We start from the raw sequence: 23,301 nt of genomic DNA, 5'->3' as shown, positions 1-23,301 counted from the left end.
GCTGCAGTGCCCCCAGCGTTGTGTAAATAGACGTCTCGAAGTGTTCTCTCCGCGTCGCACTCCGGGCCCTCCCTTCCCTGCACGGGCCTCTATAAATTTATCTTTTTACTGCCAGCTATTCTGTGGCCCCATCTCCCTACCTGCCCATATCCCAGTGATTATAGAAACATAGAAAATAGGTGCAGGAGTAGGCCATTCGCCCCTTCGAGCCTGCACCGCCATTCAATATGACCATGGCTGATCATCCAACTCAGTATCCTGTACCTGCCTTCTCTCCATACCCCCTGATCCCTTTAGCCACAAGGGCCACATCTAACTCCCTCTTAAATATAGCCAATGAACTGGCCTCAACTACCTTCTGTGGCAGAGAATTCCAGAGATTCACCACTCTCTGTGTGAAAAATGTTTTTCTCATCTCGGTCCTAAAGGATTTCCCCTTTATCCTTAAACTGTGACCCCTTGTCCTGGACTTCCCCAACATCGGGAACAATCTTCCTGCATCTAGCCTGTCCAACCCCCGAAGAATTTTGTAAGTTTCTATAAGATCCCCCCTCAATCTTCTAAATTCTAGCGAGTACAAGCCGAGTCTATCCAGTCTTTCTTCATATGAAAGTCCTGACATCCCAGGAATCAGTCTGGTGAACCTTCTCTGTACTCCCTCTTAGGCAAGAATGTCTTTCCTCAGATTTGGAGACCAAAACTGTACGCAATACTCCAGGTGTGGTCTCACCAATACCCTGTACAACTGCACCAATACCCTGTACAACTGCAATGATTGAGGGCAAAGCTTCACTGTTCACCCTGTGGGCTCCAGGGGTCTGCCCCCCCCCCCCCTCTTAGCAAGATGCAGACCCCTCCATCAAAGGAACTCCGTGTGGTCTTCCATGGCACCAACGTTGCTCCGTTCTTTTATGTCCTTTTTCAGGAGTCTGGTGTTGCAGGCGATATATAATCCACTGCCCATCATAACCCCATGTTCTGCCATCTTAAAGCATCGCTGTAGTAAAGGCACTCCCACAATGCTGTTAGTCATTGAGTCTGGAAACAGGCCCTTCAGCCCAACTTGCCCACACTGACCAAGATGCCCCATCTACACTAGTCCCACCTGCCCACATTTGGCCCATGTCCCTCTAAACCTTTACTATCCATGTACCTGTCCAAATGTAGTTTATATGTTATCATAGTACCTGCCCCAACTACCTCCTCTGGCAGCTCGTTCCATGTACCCACCACCCTCTGTGTGAAAAAGTTGCCCCTCATGAAAGATATTTTCTCTCTTACCTTAAACCTATGTCTTCCGGTTCTCAATTCTCCCCACCCTGGGGTCCATCTACCTGATATATTCCCATCATGACCTTGTACACCACTGTAAGATCACCCCCCCTCATCCTCCCGCGCTCCAAGACATAGAATCCTAGCCTACCCTATGTCTCCCTATAACTCAGGCCCTCAAGTCCTGGCAACATCCTCATAAATCTTCCCAGCGCTATTCCCAGATTCACAACATCTTTCCTATGGTAGGGCAACCACAACTCCAATTGTGGCCTCACCAACGTCTTGTACAACTATGTGCGACTTGGAAGGGAAGCTGCAGGTGGTGGTGAAGGTCCCGGGAACCTATGATGGATCTTGACCCTCTTGATGGTAGAGAGACTTGGGTTTGGGAGATGCTGTCGGAGTGGCCTAGGCAAGTAACGGCAGTGCGTTTTGTATATTATGCACGCTTTAGCAAGGGGGTGCATGGCTAGGGTAGTGTGTGGGTCCCTATCAAGCGGGCTGCTTCAACCTGGATTTATGGAGCATCTGAAGTACTCTTGATATCCATCACACTGTTAACTTGTGCCTTGTAGTCAGTTAGTCATTAGTTGCAAGGTCCCCAGTTTCTGACCCGTACAGACTCTCAGCCCAGCTTCTATCTACACTCTTCCCCACAGAGGCAGCTTAAGGGAAGGATCCTGATGGACTGTACCTCACCTGGGATGGCTCCAATCATCCACCTCCCTGCTTATGCACACAAGTACCGTAATATCTCTAAAGCAGAAGATCACAGAAAATTCACGTGGCAATTTTGGAGTTAGAGTTCAGAGATACAGCATGGAAACAGGTCCTTCGGCCCTTCGAGTCCACACCGACCCGTTCACACAGGTTCTCTGGTATCCCCGCTTTCGCACCCACATGCTTGGGGCCAATTTTACAGAGGGCCAATTAACCTATAGACCGGCACGTCTTTGGGATGTGGGAGGAAGCCCGCAGGCTCATAGGGAGGATGTGCAAACTCCCCATCGGTCAGGATTGAACCTGGGTCTCTGGCGCTGTGAGGCAGCGGCACTACCCGCCGCATCTCCTGATGTTTAGGGGCACTGCAGTTTTTTACGATATCACTGCCATTGAACACATGGTCAGCCAGGAACTGTGCAGCGCATGCAACGAGGAGCAGACAGACTTCGTGCAAAAGCCGGGCCCTGTACTTACATCAGGAAACAGAGGAACTTCATTTGTTCAATTGTCCTGGTGTACACACAAGAAAAACAGAGAAGACAAGAAGGAGACGGGACGACAGACACAAACGGACGGAGAGCCAAAGGGTCCACGCGGACAAAAGGAGAAAATAACGACAAAAAGACGAGTAGGTGCAGAAACAAGTATTAATCTCAGGAAGCTGCAGCAGAGGACATTGTGCACTGGGCTGGAGCAGTAAGACCACCTGGTACTGTAGTCTTGGCACTGTGCTCCATGCCCACTGGCCACAGTGTACTCATCACTTAGCATTGTGCACTCACCCCTTTTATTCCCTTCCAAGGCCTTTATTCAAACATTGCATTATACAGTGTACCAGAAGATCATAATCTGCCACTATAGGTACAACAGTGTTCAATAGTCACATCGCATCAGGCGATCTTTATAAAACATCAATTGCATCTTTATCGACAGTGCACTCGGCACCCCTCCCCCAGCGGCCACCAGCATTCACGGAAGGCCTCTAGGGACCCCGTGGACCCCGCGTGTATGTGTGCGACCTCTCCAGGGACACGCGAGCACGGACGTTGGCCCGGAAGAGGGGCAGGCAGTCGACTCTGGCGTGACCATCGACCGCCCGCTGCCTGGATCCGCGGATGGCCATCTTGGCCAGGCCCAGGACAGATAAAACAGGGAGATCCCGCCCTCCCGATCGGCCCTCCCCACTCCCTGCCTGGTGCCCAAACACCAAAATCGTGGGACTAAAATGCAACCAAAACTTGAGGAGCAGCCCCTTCAGATATTGGTACAGGGGCAGCAACCTCTCACACTCCATATACACACGTGGAACATGGTCTCTTCCTCGCCACAGAAGTTACAGGCGGCTGGCGAGTCCGTGAACCGACTCAAATATTTATTCACACCACGGCTCTGTGCAACACCCTCCACCGCAGGTAAAGGTGAAGGACTCACTTGTAGAGAGAACTCCACTGGGGACCACATTGACCCCTTTGTACACAATGGGTTCTACATTGTGGTCTTTGTGTATGTACAGACCATTTTGTACTGTGCACTGACCCGGCAGTTTGACAGCACTGGGCCTCGACTCGCTGGAGTTTAGAAGGTTGAGGTGGGGACCTCATTGAAACTTACAGAATAATGAAAGGCATAGATCGAGTGGATGTGGAAAGGATGTTTCCACTGGTGGGAGAGCCTAGGACCAGGGATCACAGCCTCGGAATTAAAGGGCGCTCTTTTAGAAAGGAGGTGAAGAGGAACTTCTTTAGTCAGAGGGCAGTTAATGTGTGGAACATGGCTGATCATCCCCAAGTGGATTTTTAAATCAGAGATAGACAAATTATTGATTAGAAGGGTTGTGGGGAAAATGCAGAAAAATGGGTTGAGGTGGCAGAGATCAGCCATGTTTGGGATGGCGGTGTAGACTCGATGGGCCGAATGGCCTAACTCCTATAACTTGTGAGCCTTTGTGCACTGTGGTCTTTGCGATTTTCAATCTGGGGGATGCTGTAGCCTGGTCGAGTGGTCTCTGCGTTGATTTGCTACAAGGGAGATGCGAGTTGCAGGGTTCCATAGCCCATCTCTGTGGAGCTTTGGCTGGGTATCCAATCTATTATTCTCAGTGCGTGCCAGTCTAATCAATCAACATTCTTTAACACCATTAACACACCCTTCCGTGCAGATCAGAGGCAGAAACCCAGACGTACAGAGCATGCACAGCGCCTTCCCGATCAAAGATAAAACCCAATGTTTAAGAAAGAACTGCAGATGCTGGAAAAATCGAAGGTAGACAAAAATGCTGGAGAAACTCAGCGGGTGAGGCAGCATCTATGGAGTGGAGGAATAGGTGACGCTTCGGGTCGAGACCCTTCTTCAGACTGATGTGGGGGTGGTGGGGGGGAGCGGGAAGAAGAAAAAAAAAGACATGCAGGTTTGTAGGTTAATTGGCATCTGTAAATTGTCACCTGGTGTGCAGGATAGAACTAGTGTGAAGGGGTGATCGCTGGTCGGCGCGGACTCAATGGGCCGAAGGGCCTGTTTCAACGCTGTATCTCTAAACTAAACTAAACTAATCCAAACTAAACTTAATGAAATTAAACTAAACTAGATACATTCCCCGACCGTGAAGGATGCCCTTAACCAAATGATTTTTCCTGCAATTCAATACTTCGTGGTCAACTTAAGTGATGCTGAACAATTTAATGAAGAGAACTCAATTTCCTTAAGTGCCGATGCGGGATTCGAACAGGTCTCTCTGGGTCAAAGACTCAGTCCTCTTGGTTGTTGTCCCAGTAATGTAACCACTGGAACCTACAGAGACAGTGCTGGGATCAGACAGAGGGCTTCCAGGTACCCACTAATCAGAGAAGGGGGAGGCCATTCGGCCCTTCAGGGCTGTTCCGCCAATGTAATCAATGGTTGCTTTGTCATCACATGTACCAAGATACAATGTTATTCTTTGTTTGCATACAGATCAGTGAGACTATTGTCAAACAAGAGTACAATCCCTGGTTCAGCACATAATGCATAGAAACAGCCCACTGAGTCTATATGCAATAGTCACCAGGTTTTGGTGGCATTTCATAGTCCCAACTGCAGCTGAGTGGATGATCGTAATAAAGTGACAGGAGCAGAATTAGGCCATTCAGCCCAACAAGTCTAACCCACCATTCGATCATGGCTGATCTATCTCTTCCTCCTAACCCCATTTTCCTGCCTACTCCCCATAACCTCGAAGGGCCGAATGGCCTCCTATTTTCTATGTAACCTCTGACACCCGTACTAATCTTCTCCTTCTTGTGTATGGCGTGCACAGCCTAAAGTTGTAGGCCAACTTGTTCTATTTGATCTTATTTGATTTTGTACACCAGGTTGATTGCATTCGTCGAAACAGGGCGGTAAACGTGAAGGTTGCAATCTTCCACCTGCCGTACTAATCAAGAATCTATCAATCTCTGCCTTAAAAATATCCACTGACTTGGCCTCCACAGCCTTCTGTGGCAAAGAATTCCACAGATTCACCACCCTCTGTAGGGGGCGCTCCTGTGGCAGCAGCCATGTCAGCAGCGCGTCAGTTTTTCCAGCATTTTTTTTTTTTTTAGTATGTTTTAAAATATGTATTTAATGTTCCTTCATGTGTTTTGTGTGGGGGGTGGTGTGGGGGAGGTGGGGGGTAAGGGGGAACCGCTTCGGTCACCTCCTCCATGGAGAGGCGACTTTTTCCAGGTCGCCTCCCCCGTGGCCTAACATCAAGGATCGACGCGGCCTTTCCCGGAGACACGCCCGGGGCTTCAGCGGCGGGCGCAGCGTGGACTCTCGGCGTGGAGCGGGCGACCCTCGCTGGGGCTCGCTGGAGGGGAGCGCTCCGTTTCGCTGGCCCGGGGCAGCCGGCAGCCTGAAGTCGCAGCCTGAAGCCGCGGTCTGCAGAGCTCCAGCTGGTGTGGCGTCTACAGCCCGGGATCTCACGTTGGGGACCCGGGGGAAGAAGAAGCCATCACTGCCGGCCCGCGGCCAACTTCTACCGCGGGTCCGGCATGGACTTACCATCACCCCTGGAGGGGAGCTTCGACCGCCGGCCCTGCGGTCTACGGTGCTTCTGGCTGCGGCGGGGACTTTAAATCTCGACCGCCGGCCTGCGGCCTACAACAATCTAAAGCCGCGGTCTCCAATGAGGAAGAGCCGATCCTGGACTGACTGGACTCTGGTCCTGTACATGGGGGGGAAATGGAGGAGGACTGGCCAAATTTTTGTGCCTTCCACCACAGTGATGAATGCTGTGGTGGATGTTTGTGTTACAGTTTTATTGTGTGTTCTTTATTATTGTACTGCTGCTGACAACCCAAATTTCCACCAACCCTGGTTGTGTGGCAAATAAATTATATCTATCTATCTATCTCTGACTAAAGAAATTCCTCCTCATCTCCTTCCTAAAAGAACGTCCTTTAATTCTGAGGCTATGACCTCTAGTCCTAGACTCTCGCACAAGTGGAAACATCCTCTCCACATCCACTCTATCCAGGCCTTTCACTATTCGGTAAGTTTCAATGAGATATCCCCTCATCCTTCAAAAACTCCAGCGGTTGCTCAACACTTTAACTCCCCCTCACATTCCCACACTGACCTTTCTGTCCTGAGCCTCCTCCACTGTCAGAGTGAGGCCCAGCGCAAATCGGAGGAGCAGCACCTCATATTTCGCTTGGGCAGCTTACACCCCAGCGGTATGAACATTGACTTCTCTAACTTCAAATAGCCCTTGCTTTCTCTCTCGCTCCATCCCATCTCCCTTCCCAGTTCTCCTACCAGTCTTACTGTCTCCGACTACAATTTATCTCTGTACAGCCCACTCTCCTGACATCAGTCTGAAGAAGGGTCTCGAGCCGAAGCGTCACCCATTCCTTCTCTCCAGAGATGGATGCAGCCTGTCCCGCTGAGTTACTCCAGCATTTTGTGTCTATCTTCGATTGAAACCAGCATCTGCAGTTCTTTCCTACACATTTTATAGACTCCAGCGAGTCCCTTGCCATCTAACACTGATCATATGTAATGGATGATCTAATGGTGAGGTGTTCTCCCCAATCCCACCTCCAACGTGGCGATATCTTTCCTGTACAACCCGCTGGCAACTCAAGGCACACATCTGTGTATCAGGTTGTCCAAACAGGAGTTGTGGAGATAGTTGGCCATCGCTCTTCCTGTCTCCGTTTATTTAACGGATACGTCATCCAACGGCTCACAAAGGTGGGACTGTCTGGGAATCATCCCCACTGCCCCTGCAGATGAGTGCCATGGTTACACATCGTCAGGGCCCTCGATCTTCTTGGAGCGAGGGAAGACTGGATGTGAGGGGTGGGAGTGGCAAGTGACTGGGAGGCAGCAAGTGACTGGGAGGCAGCAACTCCTTCCTAGTCCCAGTCACTTGAGTTTAGAGATACAGCAGGGAAACAGGCCCTTCGGCCCAACGAGTCCACGCTGACCACCGATCACCCATTCACTGATTCTGTTTAGTTTAGGTTAGTTTAGATACAGCAGGGAAACAGGCCCTTCGGCCCAACGAGTCCACGCTGACCATCGATCACCCATTCACTGATTCTGTTTAGTTTAGGTTAGTTTAGATACAGCATGGGAACGGGCCCTTCGGCCCACTGAGTCCACACTGACCATCGATCACACATTCACTAATTCTATGTTTAGTTTAGTTTAGAGATACAGCAGGGAAACAGGCCCTTCGGCCCAGGGAGTCCGTGCCGACCAAAGGTCCCTGCACACTAGCACTATCCTACACACACTACGCACTATTTACAAATATGCCAAGCCAATGAGCCTACGAACCTGTACGTCTCCGGAGTGTGGGAGGAAACTGGAGATCCCGGAGAAAACCCACGCAGGTCACGGGGAGAACGTACAAACTCCATACAGACAGCGCCCCTAGTCAGGATCGAACCCGGGTCTCTGGCGCCACCGTGTTACAGCTAACTTCTGCACTAAATGGAAATGATCAGTGTGGTGCTGTTCAGGGGTCAGGGTTTGTGATCTCTACCTCATGAGGGACGGTGGAATGGAAGACTCCACGAGGGGTCAGAACCCCGCTCGGCACTGACCACGCGGGTGGGGGGGGGCGAGTTCAGGGGGGCCGGTCAGTGGGGTCACTGAGCCAGCTGTCGGAGGTCATTAGTGGTCCAGGCTTGGTGATGGGACCTCAGTTCCATCACCTGTGGCCAACTCACTGCTCAGAAGCTCAGCTAATGCAGCTAGGTAAGGTCATAAGGTCAGAAGGAATAGTAGCATTAGGCCATTCGGCCCATCAAGTGTACTCCGACATTCCATCATGGCTGATCTATCTCTCTCTCCTAACCCCATTCTCCTGCCTTCTCGAGAGGATTTGAGTATAGGAGTAAAGAGGTCCTTCTGCAGTTGTACAGAGCCCTGGTGAGACCACATCTGGAGTATTGTGTGCAGTTTTGGTCTCCTAATTTGAGGAAGGACATTCTTGCTATTGAGGCAGTGCAGCGTAGGTTCGCAATGTTAATCCCTGGGATGGCGGGACTGTCATATGAGGAAAGATTGCAAAGACTGGGCTTGTATTCACTGGAATTTAGAAGGACGAGAGGGATTTTTATAAAAACGTATAAAATGATGAAAGGACTGGGCAAGCTAGATGCAGGAAAAATGTTCACAATGTTGGGGGAGTCCAGAACCAGGGGCCACAGTCTAAGAATAAAGAGGAGGCCATTTAAAACTGAGATGAGAAACAATTATTTCACCCAGAGAGTTGTGAATTTGTGGAATTCTCTGCCACGGAAGGCAGTGGAGGCCAAGTCACTGGATGGATTTAAAAGAGAGTTAGATAGAGCTCTTGAGGCTAGCGGAATCAAGGGATATGGGGAGAAGGCAGGCACAGGTTACTGATTGTGGATGATCAGCCATGATCCCAATGAATGGCGGTGCTGGCTCGAAGGGCCAAATGGCCTCCTCCTGCACCTATTTTCTAAGTTTCTATGTTTCCCCATAACCTCTGACACCTGCAAGGTGGCACGCTGGCAGTTCGATCCTGACTACCGGTGCTGTCTGTATGGTGTTTGCACGTTCTCCCTGAGACCTGCGTGGGTTTTCTCCGAGACCACCGGATTACCCCCACACTCCAAAGACCTGCAGGTTTGCTGGTTAATTGGCTTGGTGTATGCGTAAATTGTCCCTGGTGTGTATAGGATAGTGTTAGGGTGCGGAGATCGCTGGTCAGTCCAGACTCGATGGGCAGAACGGCCTGGTTCAAACTAAACTAAACTAAACTGGAGAAAGGTTAGTGGAGCTGTAGGGACCAGGGGGCCAACAAGCACGGGACAAGTGTGAACAACTCAGTCCCTTAAACAAACTTTGAAACAAGACACAAGGAGGTTAGAGGAGGTGCAGGTGAACCTCTGCCTCACCTGGAAAGGTTGCAGGGGTACCTGGATTGGTGTGAGGCAGGAGGTGTAAGGAGAGTTGTTACAACTCCTGTGCTGTTGAGACTTGCATGGGTAACGTGGAATCGAGAACAAGAGGGCATAGGCCGAAGGTGAGGAAATCAAGAACCAAAGGGCATAGGTTAAAGGTGAGGCAATCATGAGCCAGAGGTCATAGGTTAAAGGTGAGGCAATCAAGAACCAGAGGTCATAGGTTGAAGGTGAGGCAATCAAGAACCAGAGGTCATAGGTTAAAGGTGAGGCAATCAAGAACCAGAGGTCATAGGTGAAAAGGTGAGGCAATCAAGAACCAGAGGTCATAGGCTAAAGGTGAGGCAATCAAGTACAAGAGGGCATAGGTTAAAGGTGAGGGAATCCAGAGGTCATAGTTTGAAGGTGAGGGCTGAAAGATATAATAGGAACCTGAGGGGCAACTTCTTTACACAAAGGGTGGCGGGTATATGCACAATGCTGCCAGAGGAGGTAACTGAGGCAAAACATATGGACAGGTCCCCGGATAGGATGTTTAGAGGGATATGGGCCAAACGCGGGCAGGTGGGACGAGTGTAGATAGGGCATGTTGGTCAGCATGGGCAGGTTGGGCCAAAGGGCCTGTTTCCGCGCCATATGTCTCCATAACTATGACTTAGGCCCACAGCAAGAGGACTCCAGGTTATATAGAGAGCGGAGAGAAAGAGGCGAGGCAGGGAATGAGGTAACACTCACGTTATCAGTCGAGGTTTGCCCTTCGCCTCCACCTCGCCGTCCTCCTCTCCCTCAGCCGGGACCTCCAGCTCCCCTCGCTCAGTCGCCTCAGTGCCCCTCTCCAGAGGGCTGTCCTCGTTGGGCAAGCTCTTTGAGGGCTTGAAAGGGTCGACGGCATCCAGACGATCGGGGTGGGATGCGTAAGATCCAGTGGGGGAGCTCTGCAAGGCAGAGTTGCCCCCGAAGGGGTTGAAGTTAGGATCGTCCCACTGGCTGGAATCCAAGTTGTAGGACCGTTTGGGAATGGGAATGTCGTCGAGATTGTCGCTGGGGCAGACGGGTTCCTTCGCTGCGGGGGCGGTGGGTTTGGGGATGGAGGTTCTATGCTTCTTGCCAGTCCGGCCACCGGGCTTCCTTCCCACTTTCCTGACCGCGGGCGGGCACGTCTCCGCATTCTCCTTGTCCTCCGAGAAGTCAAACTCCAGCTTCAGCGCCGGGCCCTTGGCTCCCGCCTCGCCCTCCGTCCCCGCGGCCACCGGACCCCCTCCTGGGGGGGAGTCTTGGAGCCGGCAGCCCCCTGAGGTGAAAGGGTTCCGCGCCACGTCAAAGTTGTCCGGGTCAAAGCCGTAGGCCGGTTTCGGTGTGGCTGCGTCGCCATCTCCGGCCCCCCCTAGATCCAGCGAGGGAGGGGCTGCCTTGGTGCGCTCGCCAGTACCGCCCGGACTCTGGTCCTCCACTCCTTCTGCCGCCTGCTCCTCGCCAGCCGGCACTGTCATGCCTCCTCCCTGCTCACCGGGGCCCGAATTGGCACACCGAGGCGCCGCCGATCTCGGGGAGTCCCCGTCCCTCCGCGTCTCGGACGCACGCGCCTCGATCCTCGGCGAGTTCCTTTGGTCGGGAGCCTCGTCTGCTGTGCACGCGGTGTCCTCAACAGCCGCGTCGAGCGTGGTCTCACCGGACTCCAACCTCGACACGTCCGCAGCCTCCAACAATAACGGCTTGTCCTCCGTTCGCCAGCCTGCAGCGGGCAATGCAGCACAGTTAACAGCAAAGAAAACCACAGCGCTAAGATAGGGTAGACAGTCAGAACCTTTATCCCCAGGGTGGTAATGTCAAAGGCAAGAGGGCATCGCTTCAAGGGGAGAGGAGTCAAAAGTTTAAAGCATCCAAATATAACAACTTCCTAAATATGCCAGGATTTATCGCCTGCCCTGATTAACCCTTGACCCACGCAGCATCTCCGTGGGTCAGAGGTCACAAGGGCAGTCACGGTGGCACATCGGTAGAGTTGCTGGCTCACAGCGGTAGAGACCCGGGTTTGATCCCGACTGCGGGTGCTGTCTGTATGGAGTTTGTACGTTCTCCCCGTGACCACGTGGGTTTTCTCCGTAATCTTCGGTCTCCTCCCACATTCCGAACACGTACAGGTTTGTAGGTTAATTGGCTTGGTATAAATGTAAATTGTCTCTAGTGTGTGTAGGATAGTGTTAATGTGCGAGGATCGCTGGCCAGTGCAGACTCGGTGGGCCGAAGGGCCTGTTTCCGCGCTGTGTCACTAAACTAAACTGAACCAAACTAAAGGTCTTCACACTGTATCGCCAAACACTTGCGCTTGGTCCGCCAAGACCTGCTGAATCTCCCGGTTGCTAACCATTTTAACTCCCATTCCCACACTGACCTTTCTATCCTCGGCCTCCTCCATAGCCAGAGTGAGGACACACACAACTGGAGGATCAGCACCTCATATTCCACTTGAGTAGAAACGGTTTGAACACTGATAGACATAAAGTCTACCATTGCAGATAGCCTAAGATAGACAAAAATGCTGGAGTAACTCAGCGGGTGAGGCAGCATCTATGGAGCGAAGGAATAGCTCTCCCACAGCCTACTGTCTCCGCCTCTTCCTTTCATCTTCCCGCTCCCCCCACCCACCCCCACATCAATCTGAAGAAGGGTCTCGACCCGAAACGTCGCCTTTTCCTTCGCACCATAGATGCTGCCTCACCCGCTGAGTTTCTCCAGCATTTGTGTCTACCTTTGATTTTTCCAGCATCTGCAGTTCTTTCTTAAACATTGTAGATAGCCTCGTCTGAAGAAGGGATCCGACCCAAAACGTTACCTATTCCTTTTCTCCAGAGATACTGAGTGAACCGCTGTTACTCCAGCACTTAGTGTCTATCTTAGGTATAAAGCAGCACCTGCGGTTCCCTCCTATACAGTATGAACATTGTAAACCTCCAATTTTAGGTAACCTCTAACAACCCCTCCCCCACACCCCTCCTTCCCAGTACCCCCCCCCCCCCCCCCTAGACTCACAACTCGTTCTCCCCTCCTCCTCCACCACATTCCATCCTCTGGCTTCACAATTCACAATTCTTCAATCCTTTTGTCACACATTCTGTTTTTTCATCTCTGGCTTTTGTCCAACCCGTCTGCCGACCAAACCATCTGCCTACAAGACCCTTCACGACCCGAAACGTCACCCATTCCTTCTCTCCAGAGATGCTGCCTGTCCCGCTGAGTTACTCCAGCATTTTGTGTCTACCCTCGATTTAAACCACCATCTGCAGTTCCTTCCTACACACATATATACACTGGACGTTTTGTTGTTTATTATGAGTTTTACCGAGCACTATGTTTACATATATGCTGTGCTGCTGCAAGTAAGAATTCCATTGTTCCGTTTCCAGACCTATGACAATAAAACATTCTAGAGTGGACATGAAATTCTTCCTCTTCTTTCCCGGGACACATGCAGCTTGTGTGATGCAGTATCAATGCTTGGCAGAAATCGCCACCCGTACATTATGTACGTTGCAGGAAATATATGTTTCAGAAACCGCAACCTGATCACTGCATGAAATGCGTGTGTCAGAAGCTGCTGTTGGTGGATTGCGATCGTTGTACGCAGATCAAAACGTCTCGAGGCACTTCCTCAATGCATTGTGCTTGTTAAAAGATCCAGAGACCTCAAAGGTGAAAGGGTTTCGTTGCCTTAATGAGCCAAGTAATGTCACGGGAATCAGCGGCAGCGACAACAGGAAGTATGTCACAGAAGGTGCAATGCCTTGTGCCCTGTCTTTGTGAGCCTCAGCTTCTCAGTGTCAGTCTCTGAATCAAACCTCTTGCAGCCTCCCGTCATAAAGCTCTGCAATGGGTCAAAATGTTCTCATATTCTCACCAGCACTTGCCACTAACATAGCCTAAAGGGCCTATCCAACGTACGCAACATGTCGCAGGGTGACGCCTGTATGGTCGTGAGCAGTCGCCCAAAGAGTCGTACCTTTTTCTGGTCGCCGCTGGATTCTCAACATTGCGACCTGCTGCGACTATGACGGGTGTCGGCAAGTCGCCGATAAAAATCACGTAGGTGGGACAGACCCTTAACGACACCAATGTGGGTTCCTCTCCTGGCTAGTTGTTGTACCTCTATTTAAGAAAGGCTGCATGGAAAAGCCTGGGAACGACATCAGTGTCTAACATCAGTGGTAGGTATGTTATTGGAGGGGAACACTAAATCCTGGAGTAACTCAGCGGGACAGGCGGCATCTACGGAGGGAAGGAACGGGTGATGTTTCGGGTCGAGAGCCTTCTTCAGACTGGTTAGGGAAAAGGGAAATGAGAGATATAGACGATGATGTGGAGAGATAAAGAACAACGGATGAAAGATATGCAAAAATGTAACGATGACAAAGGAAACGGGTCATTGTTAGCTGTTTGTTGGGTGAAAAGGAGAAGTTGATGTGACTTGGGTGGGGGAGGGATAGAGAGAGAGGGAATGCCGGGGTTACCTGAAGTGAGAGAATTCAAAATTCATACCACTGCCCAAGCGAAATATGAGATGCTGTTCCTCCAATTTGCGTTTAGGCCGATAATGGAGGAGACCGAGGACAGAAAGGTCTGTGTGGGAATGGGAAGGAGAATTAAAGTGTGTAGCAACCGGGAGATCAGACAGGCCGAATCTCAATCCATGGGCAGAGGGATTCAATGTGAAGGCTCGATCTATGATAGCCTTGCCCTTTGTACCACTCTGAAGTAAACTGCATTGACTACACATCAAGCATCAAAGTTATAAATAACAAAGTCTGGTACACCAACGACCACAGAACTGGATCATAATTTGCCCAAAAAAAGACTGGTGTTCAGTTAATTGCACAGATGGAGAGACGTGGGCTAAAAATAGAAAGTGGCACACCGACTGTTTCGTCTCCAGTGCTGGGAATCATCAAGCTTACATCTTAGTTTAGTTTAGTTTAGAGATACAGCGCTGAAACAGGCCCTTCGGCCCACCGAGTCCGCACCGACCAGCGATCCCCGCACACCAACACTATCCTACACACACTAGGGACAATTTTACATTATTAACCAAGCCAATTAACCTGCAAGCCTGTGCGTCTTTGGAGTGTGGGAGGAAACGGAAGATCTCGGAGAAAACCCACTCAGGTCACGGGGTAGAACGTACAAATTCTGTACAGTCAGGATCGAACCCGGGTCTCCGGCGCTGCAAGGCAGCAACTCTACCGCTGCACCACCATGCCGCAAACCTCTTTTAATAATAATGATAATAATGGATGGGATTTATATAGCACCTTTCTAATACTCAAGGCGCTTTACATCGCATTATTCATTCACTCCTCAGTCACACTCGGTGGTGGTAAGCTACTTCTGTAGCCACAGCTGCCCTGGGGCAGACTGACGGAAGCGTGGCTGCCAATCTGCGCCTACGGCCCCTCCGACCACCACCAATCACTCACACACATTCACACACATTCACACACAGGCAAAGGTGGGTGAAGTGTCTTGCCCAAGGACACAACGACAGTATGCACTCCAAGCGGGATTCGAACCGGCTACCTTCCGGTTGCCAGCCGAACACTTAGCCCATTGTGCCATCTGTCGTCTTTTGATCTATCCTTTGATAAAAGTCTGCACTGATGTACTTCCACATTACCCTGTCTGTGGAGTCTTCTTCACGTAGGGGAGACAGCATCTAATTTGTGTATGAACCACTCTGACTATGACCGCATATCCCAATCAGTGACGCTAACTGATGCTGAACGACAGGCCAGGACATTGGGGAGAATATAGAATTAATAGAATCGGCCCTGCAGTTCAGTGGATAGTGTGTGGGAAGGAACTGCAGATGCTGGTTTAAACCGAAGATAAACACAAAACGTTCACAAGTTCACTAGTTACAGGAGTAGAATTAGGCCATTCGGCCCATCGAGTCCACTCTGCCATTCAATCATGCCTCCTAATCCCATTTCCCTGCCTTCTCCCCCGTTCTTGACACCCGTTCTAATCAAGAATCTGTCTATCTCGGCCTTAAAAAATATCCACTAACTTGGGCTCTGTGGCGATGAGTTCCACAGATTAACTACCCTCTGACTATTGAAGGTCTTCCTCACAAAAAGCTGGAGTAACTCAGCGGGTCAGACAGCATCTCTGGAGAAAAGGAATAGGTGACGCTTCAGGTCGAGTCGTTTCGGGTCTGAAGAAGGGTCTCGACCCAAAATCTCACCGTTTTCCTTTCCTCCAGAGATGCTGTCTGACCCGCTGAGTTACTCCAGCTTGTGTCCACAATGGATAGCGTGTTTGACTTCCTCTGCTTGGATTAATCTTATCCTTAATGTTGGATCAATATAGATAGGTGGGTGGTGATTGGGCTAGACACAATGGGCTGAAGGAACTGTGTCTGTGATCTCTGACTCCATGAATTTTGTTTAAATTAATTTAGAGATACAGCGTGGAAACAGGCCCTTCGGCCCACCCAGTCCCTGCCGACCCCGTTCACACTCGCTCCATCCTACGCACCAGAGACAATTTACAGAAGCTAATTAACCTACAAATCCGCACATCTTTTTGGAATGTGGGAGGAATCCAGTGCACCCGGAGAAAACCCACGCGGTCACAGGGAGAACGCACAAACTCCGTACAGACAGCAGCCGAGGTCAGAATCGAACCGGGTCTGTGAGGCTGCACCACCGTGCGCCCCTCTTGTGCAGGTTTCAGTGACAAGACAACAAAACCACTCAGGCACGGTTGAACATTGTGTAGGAAGGAACTGCAGATGCTGGTTTAAACTGAAGACAGACACACAGAATGCTGGAGTAAGTCAGTGGGTCAGGCCGCATCTCTGGAGTGAAGGAATGGGTGACGTTTCGGGTCGAGACCCTTGTACAGACAGAGGAACATTGTTCATCTCAGTCAAGCATACTCTTCCCAAGGACAGATAATGCAGACAAAACAACTCAGCAGATAAAGTGAACAGTCCGAGCATTGTTTTAATTTAATCATTATTATGAGATACAGCATGGAAACGGGCCCTTTGACCCACTGTGTCCTTGCCGACCAACAATCACTCTAGTTCCATGTTATCCCACTTCCTCACCACTCCCTACACACTAGGGGCCGATTAACTCCTAACCCAGTGCAGAGCTGAGGAACTCCAGATGCTGATTTACAAAATAGGACCAAAAGTGGGTCGGGCAGCCTAGCTGGAGAACATGGATAGGTAACGTTTCAAATCCGGACCCTCCTTCAAGAAGGGTCCCGACCCGAAATTTCACCAATCCATGGTTCTCCAGAGTGACTGCCCAACCCGCTGAGTTACTCCAGCACATTTTGGCCAATGTGGCCAACGTACAAATCCGTACGTCTTTGGGGTGGTGTAGGGAACACCGACCGGAGCACCCGGAAAAAACCCACGCACAGGGAGAACGTGCAAACTCCACGCAGACAGCACCTGGGGTCCGGATTGAACCGGGGTCTCTGGTGCGGTGAGGTAGCTGCTCTACTAGCTGCGCTGTTGTGCCACGCCACAATTCTTTGATGCTGCCTTTTAGAACAACCAGTGCTTTTACAAACTACAAGGTTGATTGCTGGATTGGGTCACTGCAACAAACTGCCTACTGTGGCCAACTCTGGGGCTGCCAAACAGCCCCAGAGACCCAGGTTCGATCCTGACTATGGGGGGTGCTGTCTGTACGGAGTATGTACGTTCTCCCCGTGACCTGCGTGGGTTTTCTCCGAGATCTTCACACTCCAAAGACGTACAGGCTTGGAACTAATGTAAATTGTCCCTAGCACGTGTAGGATAGTGTTGATGTGCGGGTATCGCTGGTCGGTGCGGACTCGGTGGGCCGAGGGGCCTATTTCCGCGCTGTATCTCTAAACTACTCTAAAACTGAGACACGTGGAAGAGAAACTTGCGTTACTCATTGTTGCTGAGCAGGAGAAGAGGAAGCTTGGTGTTCACAATCACCAGTCTGGCTCTTGCATTAGAGAGAAAGAGGAACAGCAGTTGTCGTTCTGCTTTCAGTTCAAACTACTCTTAAAAAGATGAGAGAACCATTTCCAAGCTGCCTTTGGGATGTTTGCTCCATTGCAAATCTCTTTCTCAATTTCCAAATCCCCCCCATGTCTAACTTTTCTCCATCTCTTTCTGCCCTACAATCTGTGAAGGGTTCAACTCTCCCCCTATTTCAGACTCTTGATCACCCCTTGATTTAGTCACTCCCGCTTTGGCAGGCTTTCGAAGGCCCAAACTTTTAAGTTTCCTTCCCAGACCTCCCCCACCTCTCGTTCCTCCTTGGCAAGTAGCCATCTCTCAGACCAAACCCCTCAAACTCCACGTGTGGTGAGTAATGCCCCTGTCCCACTTAGGAAACCTGAACGGAAACCTCTGGAGACTTTGCGCCCCACCCAAGGTTTCCGTGCGGTTCCCGGAGGTTGCAGGTGGTTGCCGGAGGTTGCAGGTAGTGGAAGCAGGTAGGGAGACTGACAAAAACCTCCGGGAACCGCACGGAAACCTTGGGTGGGGCGCAAAGTCTCCAGAGGTTTCCGTTCAGGTTTCCTAAGTGGGACAGGGGCATTAAGGACGTCAGAAGGTTACAGGAAGCAGGATTGGGAATGGTGTTGAAAGATCAGCCATGATCGAATGGTGGAGCAGGTTCAATCCTCACCACGGGTGCTGTCTGTACGGAGTTTGTACCTTCTCCCTGTGACCACGTGGGCTTTCTCCGGGAGTTCCAATTTTCTCCCACACTCCAAGGACGTACAGGTTTGTAGGTTAAATGGCTACAGTAAAAAATTGTAAATTGTCTCTAAAGTGTGTGTAGGATAGAGTTGGCATACGGGGTGAACGCCGGGGTGCGCTGAGCGGTGTCAGTCGGCCAAAGGCCACGTTTCTCTGCTGTATCTCTAAAGTCTAAAGCCCAAAGCAGACTTGATGGGCCGAATGGCCTAATTCTGCTCCCATGTCTTCTGGTCCAATGTGGTTTAGGAAGTTCTTTTGTGGCAGAGATATGGCAGTTCAGACCCCCCTACCCCTAAACTAGTGCTCCCTGAAAGATAATAATACATATTAAAAAAGAACCGCAGATGCTGATTTATACCTTAGACACAAAATGCTGGAATAACTCAATGGGTCAGGCAGCATCTCTGGAGAACATGGATGGGTTGAGGCCCTTCTTCAGACTCCGTAAAAGATCTTTTCCTAAACCATTCTCAGCCACATCATAGACTTATTACAAAGGCCTAATGTTCCTTGCAAGCCTTTGTAATTGGAGAATCACGCTCCACCCTCTCTCTGCCTCACATCAGAGTGGTGATATATTACTGGTGAACTGTTCAAGTTCCCACTTCCCTTTCAAGGGGCCAGTTTCTACGCTGCAGCTGCAGAGAGTCACAGGCGCCCTGAAAAGTACCTGAGTGTGGAACAAATTCACCCTCGAAACTCAACGCAGCCAAGGAAACGCCCACAATTCCCACTGCTCAACAGGGCGGCACGTTGGTGGTGGGGGTGGTGAACTAAAGGGTGGGGGGGGGGGGGGGAGTGATACCTACAATTAAAGAATTAGGTGAATAGGATTGATTGAAAGCCAACATGGACTCGATGGGCTAAATGGCCTCCTTCAATGTCAATTCAAAGTAGACTAACATCAGTAAAACACCAGTGTGTAGGAAGGAACTGCAGATGCTGGTTTAAACCGAAGATAGACACAAATGGTTTAAACTGAAGATAGACACAGAGAAGGTAGAACAGAGACGAGGAAACACTTTTTCTCACAGAGAGTGGTGAGTCTGTGGAATTCTCTGCCTCAGAGGGCAGTGGAGGCAGGTTCTCTGGATGCTTTCAAGAGAGAGTTAGATAGGGCTCTTAAAAATAGCGGAGTCAGGGGATATGGGGAGAAGGCAGGAACGGGGTACTGATTGGGGATGATCAGCCATGATCACATTGAATGGCGGTGCTGGCTCGAAGGGCCGAATGGCCTACTCCTGCACCTATTGTCTATTGTCTATTGTCAAATGCTGCAGTAACTCAGCGGGATAGGCAGCATCTCTGGAGAGAAGGAATGGGTGACTTCTCGGGTCGAGACCCTTTTTCAGGACTGCCTCTCTGTGTCTATCTTCAGTAAAGAACCAGCACTGGAGAGACGAACTGCAGCGAAGGCTGACGGTTCCCAGAATCTAGCGGGCTGCCTCCTGCTGTTTTGAAAGATGTTGCTATGGAGACGGCGAACACACTGGCTGTCATCTTCTATCATTCCACAGAATCTGGAACAGATCCTTCAAACTGAAAAGTATCAAATGCAGCCCATCTATTGAGGGAGGAAGAGACATGTGGACAAGGCTGCCTTGTGTCAGTGGCAGGGAAATGCTGAAATCTATTATTATGGACAACAAGGCACTTGAAAAATAATGATAAGGTTGGGCAGAGTCAACGTCGATTTAGTAAAGGGAAATTACTGGTAGGAATGTTTTATTCCAGAGCCTGGCGTCATTATTCATAGTAAATGGGGGCGCAGTAACGCAGCAGGTAGAGCTGCTGCCTCACAGCGCCAGATACCAGGGTTCAGTCTTAACTTCAGGTGCTGTCTGTGTGGAGTTTGCACCTTCTCCCCGTGACCCGCGTGGGTTCCGGTTCCCCCCCACATCCCAAAGACGTGCGGGTTTGTAGGTTAATCGGCCTCTTTAATTAAAAATTGTCTCCCAACATGTAGGGTGCGGGTGAGAAAGTGGGAGAATGTAGAACTTGTGTGAACGGGTGATAGATGGTCAGCATGAACTCGATGGGCCGAAAGGCCTGTTTCCATGTTGTACCTCTAAAGATATTTAGCTATTTGCAAAGTGGCACAGCGGTAGAGTTGCTGCCTCACAGCACCAGAGACCTGGGTTCGATACCGACTACGGGTGCTGTCTACACGGAGTTTGTACGTTCTCCCTGTGACCGCGTGGGTTTTCTCCAGGTGCTCCGGTTTCCCCCCACGTTTCAAAGACGTGCGGGTTTGTAGATTAATTGGCTTATGTTATTTGTCCCTGGTGCGTGGCATAAAACTAGCATTCGGGTGATCAATGGTAGATAAAAATGCTGGAGAAACTCAGCGGGTGAGGCAGCGTCTATGGAGCGAAGGAATAGGTGACGTTTCGGGTCGAGACGGTCGGCGTGGAATCACGGGGTCATGGGGCCTGTTTCTGCGCTGTATCTCATGTTCATTAGTTATAGGAGCAGAATTAGGCCATCGTCAACTCCGCCTTTCAAGAAACTAGAACCCGGAGCAATGGTGTAATCCAGCTGCTCTTTACGGCCTGGTTGCTCCTCAGCCCGCAGAATTCCTCTGGGACCCTTCATTGCCAGAGCGACTGGCTCCTCCCTCACACTGACCACTCCACATCTGAAATATATTACAGAGCGAAGAGGTGCAGGAGTAGGCCATTTGGCCCTTCGAGCCAGCACCACCATTCGATATGATCATGGCTGATCATCCAAAATCTGTACCCTGTTCCTGCTTTCTCACCATATTCCCTGATTCTGTTCACCCTAAGAGCCAAATCTAACTCTCATGAATACATCATATTGTGGGTAAACTGCACAATTGTAGTTCCCACTTCCCCTTTGGAAGCCAATGCTCAGCTGTAGATCTGGGCTGCAGTAACTAATGTTCCCACCGGTATCTATAGGATTCTTCTAGGATTCTTCCCTCCTTAAAAGTAGCCAAGGAAACGCCCGTGAATTCCCTCTGCAACATAAAATGGAAAGCTCCTGATATTTTTGATGGGCTACGTTAAAAGATGTGGAACAGCCAAACGGAAATGTGGCCCCCATATCTGAGGGAAGGATGTGCTGGCTCTGGAGAGGGTCCAGAGGAGGTTTACAAGAATGATTCCAGGAATGAGTGGGTTAGCATATGATGAGTGTTTGACAGCACTGGGCCTGTACTCGCTGGAGTATAGAAGGTTGAGGGAAGACCTCATTGAAACTTATAGAATAATGAAAGGCAAAGAGAGAGTGGATGTGGCGAGAATGTTTCCACTGGTGGGAGAGTTTAGGACCAGAGGTCATAGCCGCAGAATTAAAGGACGTTCCTTTATGCCCCTGTCCCACTTAGGAAACCTGAACTGAAACCTCTGGAGACTTTGCATCCCACCCAAGGTTTCCGTGCGGTTCCCGGAGGTTTTTGTCAGTCTCCCTACCTGCTTCCACTACCTGCAACTTCCGGCAACCACCTGCAACCTACGGGAACCGCACGGAAACCTTGGGTGGGGCGCAAAGTCTCCAGAGGTTTCCGTTTGTGTTTCCTAAGTGGGACAGGGGCATAAGGAAGGAGATGAGGAGGAATTTCTTTTGTCAGAGGATGGTGAATCTGTGGAATGCTTTGCCCCAGAAGGCTGTGGAAGATGTCAATTGATATTTTTAAGGCAGAGATAGATAGGTTCTTGATTAGTATGAGTGTCAGGGGTTATGGTGAGAAGGCAGGAGAATGGGGTTAGGAGAGACAGATCAGCCATGATTGAATGGCAGAGTAGATGGGCCGAATGGTCTAATTCTGCTCCTATCACATGACCTTATGAAGTCACGGGTCTCAGCTGAGAGTCCAGCAGCAGGTTCAGAGGTCAGAAACCTGACCCTCACCCATCTACAACAGCTCATCTCGAACCTCTCTCCTTGACCATAAGTCCATAAGACCATAAGTTTTGTTGACCAGTTCCCTTTGAACAAGTCAGCTTACGAAGGATCCTGGCCCGAAAGGTCACCTCTCCATGTTCTCCACAGATGCTCCCTGGACCACTGAGTTACACCAGCACTTTTTGCCCTGATTAGTAAATCAGCATCTGCAGTTCCTTGTTTCTACACCCAGGTTTGTAGGTTAATTGCAGAGCTGCCAACTCTCACGCATTGAGTGTGAGAATCACGCATTTCGCCAAATTCTCACGCTCTCACGCTGATCACAGAATTTCTCACGTTCTGTCGTGAGGAATTCTGTGATCAACAAGAATTTCAAAACTAATATCAACTGCATGGGCCGCGGGTGTTGGAGATCCGGGGCGGAGGGAGGGATGGAGCGGTGGGGGTAGTTGCGGACAGGGAGCCGGGGCTGGCGAGTGTTTGCCGTGCTGGCGAGTCGCTCGCTGCAGCTCCGGCCATGGAGCAGCCGCAGTGCAAGACTCCCAAGCGTTTGCCGGAAGCGTTGCGCCGCTGCAGTGAGAGTCTCTGTGCCGAATTCGCCCTGGTGACCGGCATGGACCAGGCTGCGGCTCGGTGCATCCTGGAGGACAACCAGTGGCTGCTGGAAGTAAGTACCAAGCACCGGGTAGAAGCGGTGGGAGATAGTGGCCTTCAAATGGGGGTGGTTGGAGAAAGCATCCTGCTTGCCTGCTAGATTTTCACTTACTGTAACTGCAGGAAAAATATTCCCGATGTTGGGGAAGTTCAGAACCAGGGGTCACAGTTTAAGAATAAGGGGTAGGCCATTTAGGACTGAGATTAAGACAACCTTTCTTCACCCGGAAAATTGTGAATCTGTGGAATTCTCTGCCACAGAAGGCAGTGGAGGCCAATTCACTGGTTGTTTTCAAGAGAGAGTTACATTTAGCTCTTTTACCCCTTAAAAAGTTACCTCTTAAAAATACTTCAAACAAAAAACATTGAAATCATACTACAATGCACTAAAACATGATTTTAATACATCAAATTTCAAAAAGTTCCTACCGTGGGAGGGTGGACACCCCCCTCCCACACTCAGTTGCTCCACTCCCTCGCCAGGTACCCCCAAGACCAGTGATCAGTGATCAATCAGCCTCTCCACTTTAAAAAACGCTCTGTGGCCCCTGGTTCAGACGGAGAGCACTGCCAGATGTGAGCGGGGAACTGAGGCCAGTTGTCCGTGATGTCTGGATCCCA

The 23,301-nt window shown here is 50.4% G+C and overlaps 1 protein-coding gene across 5 annotated transcripts in view; it reads right to left on the bottom strand.

The window, feature by feature from the left end:
- Positions 1-23,301, bottom strand: part of tacc1 (transforming acidic coiled-coil containing protein 1) — a 168,437-nt gene that overhangs the window by 44,686 nt on the left and 100,450 nt on the right. For all 5 annotated transcript variants that reach the window (XM_033013852.1, XM_033013853.1, XM_033013848.1 and 2 more), the window contains one exon: positions 10,140-11,136. In XM_033013852.1, coding sequence (XP_032869743.1) covers positions 10,140-11,136 — 997 coding nt within the window. The remainder of the gene's footprint in view (positions 1-10,139; positions 11,137-23,301) is intronic.

The sequence above is a fragment of the Amblyraja radiata genome, chromosome 39 (genome assembly GCF_010909765.2).
Source record: "Amblyraja radiata isolate CabotCenter1 chromosome 39, sAmbRad1.1.pri, whole genome shotgun sequence".
In the NCBI taxonomy this organism is placed as follows: domain Eukaryota; kingdom Metazoa; phylum Chordata; class Chondrichthyes; order Rajiformes; family Rajidae; genus Amblyraja; species Amblyraja radiata.
The sequence above is the reverse complement of the archived record's forward strand: the minus strand, read 5'-3'. Positions and strand labels throughout refer to the sequence as shown.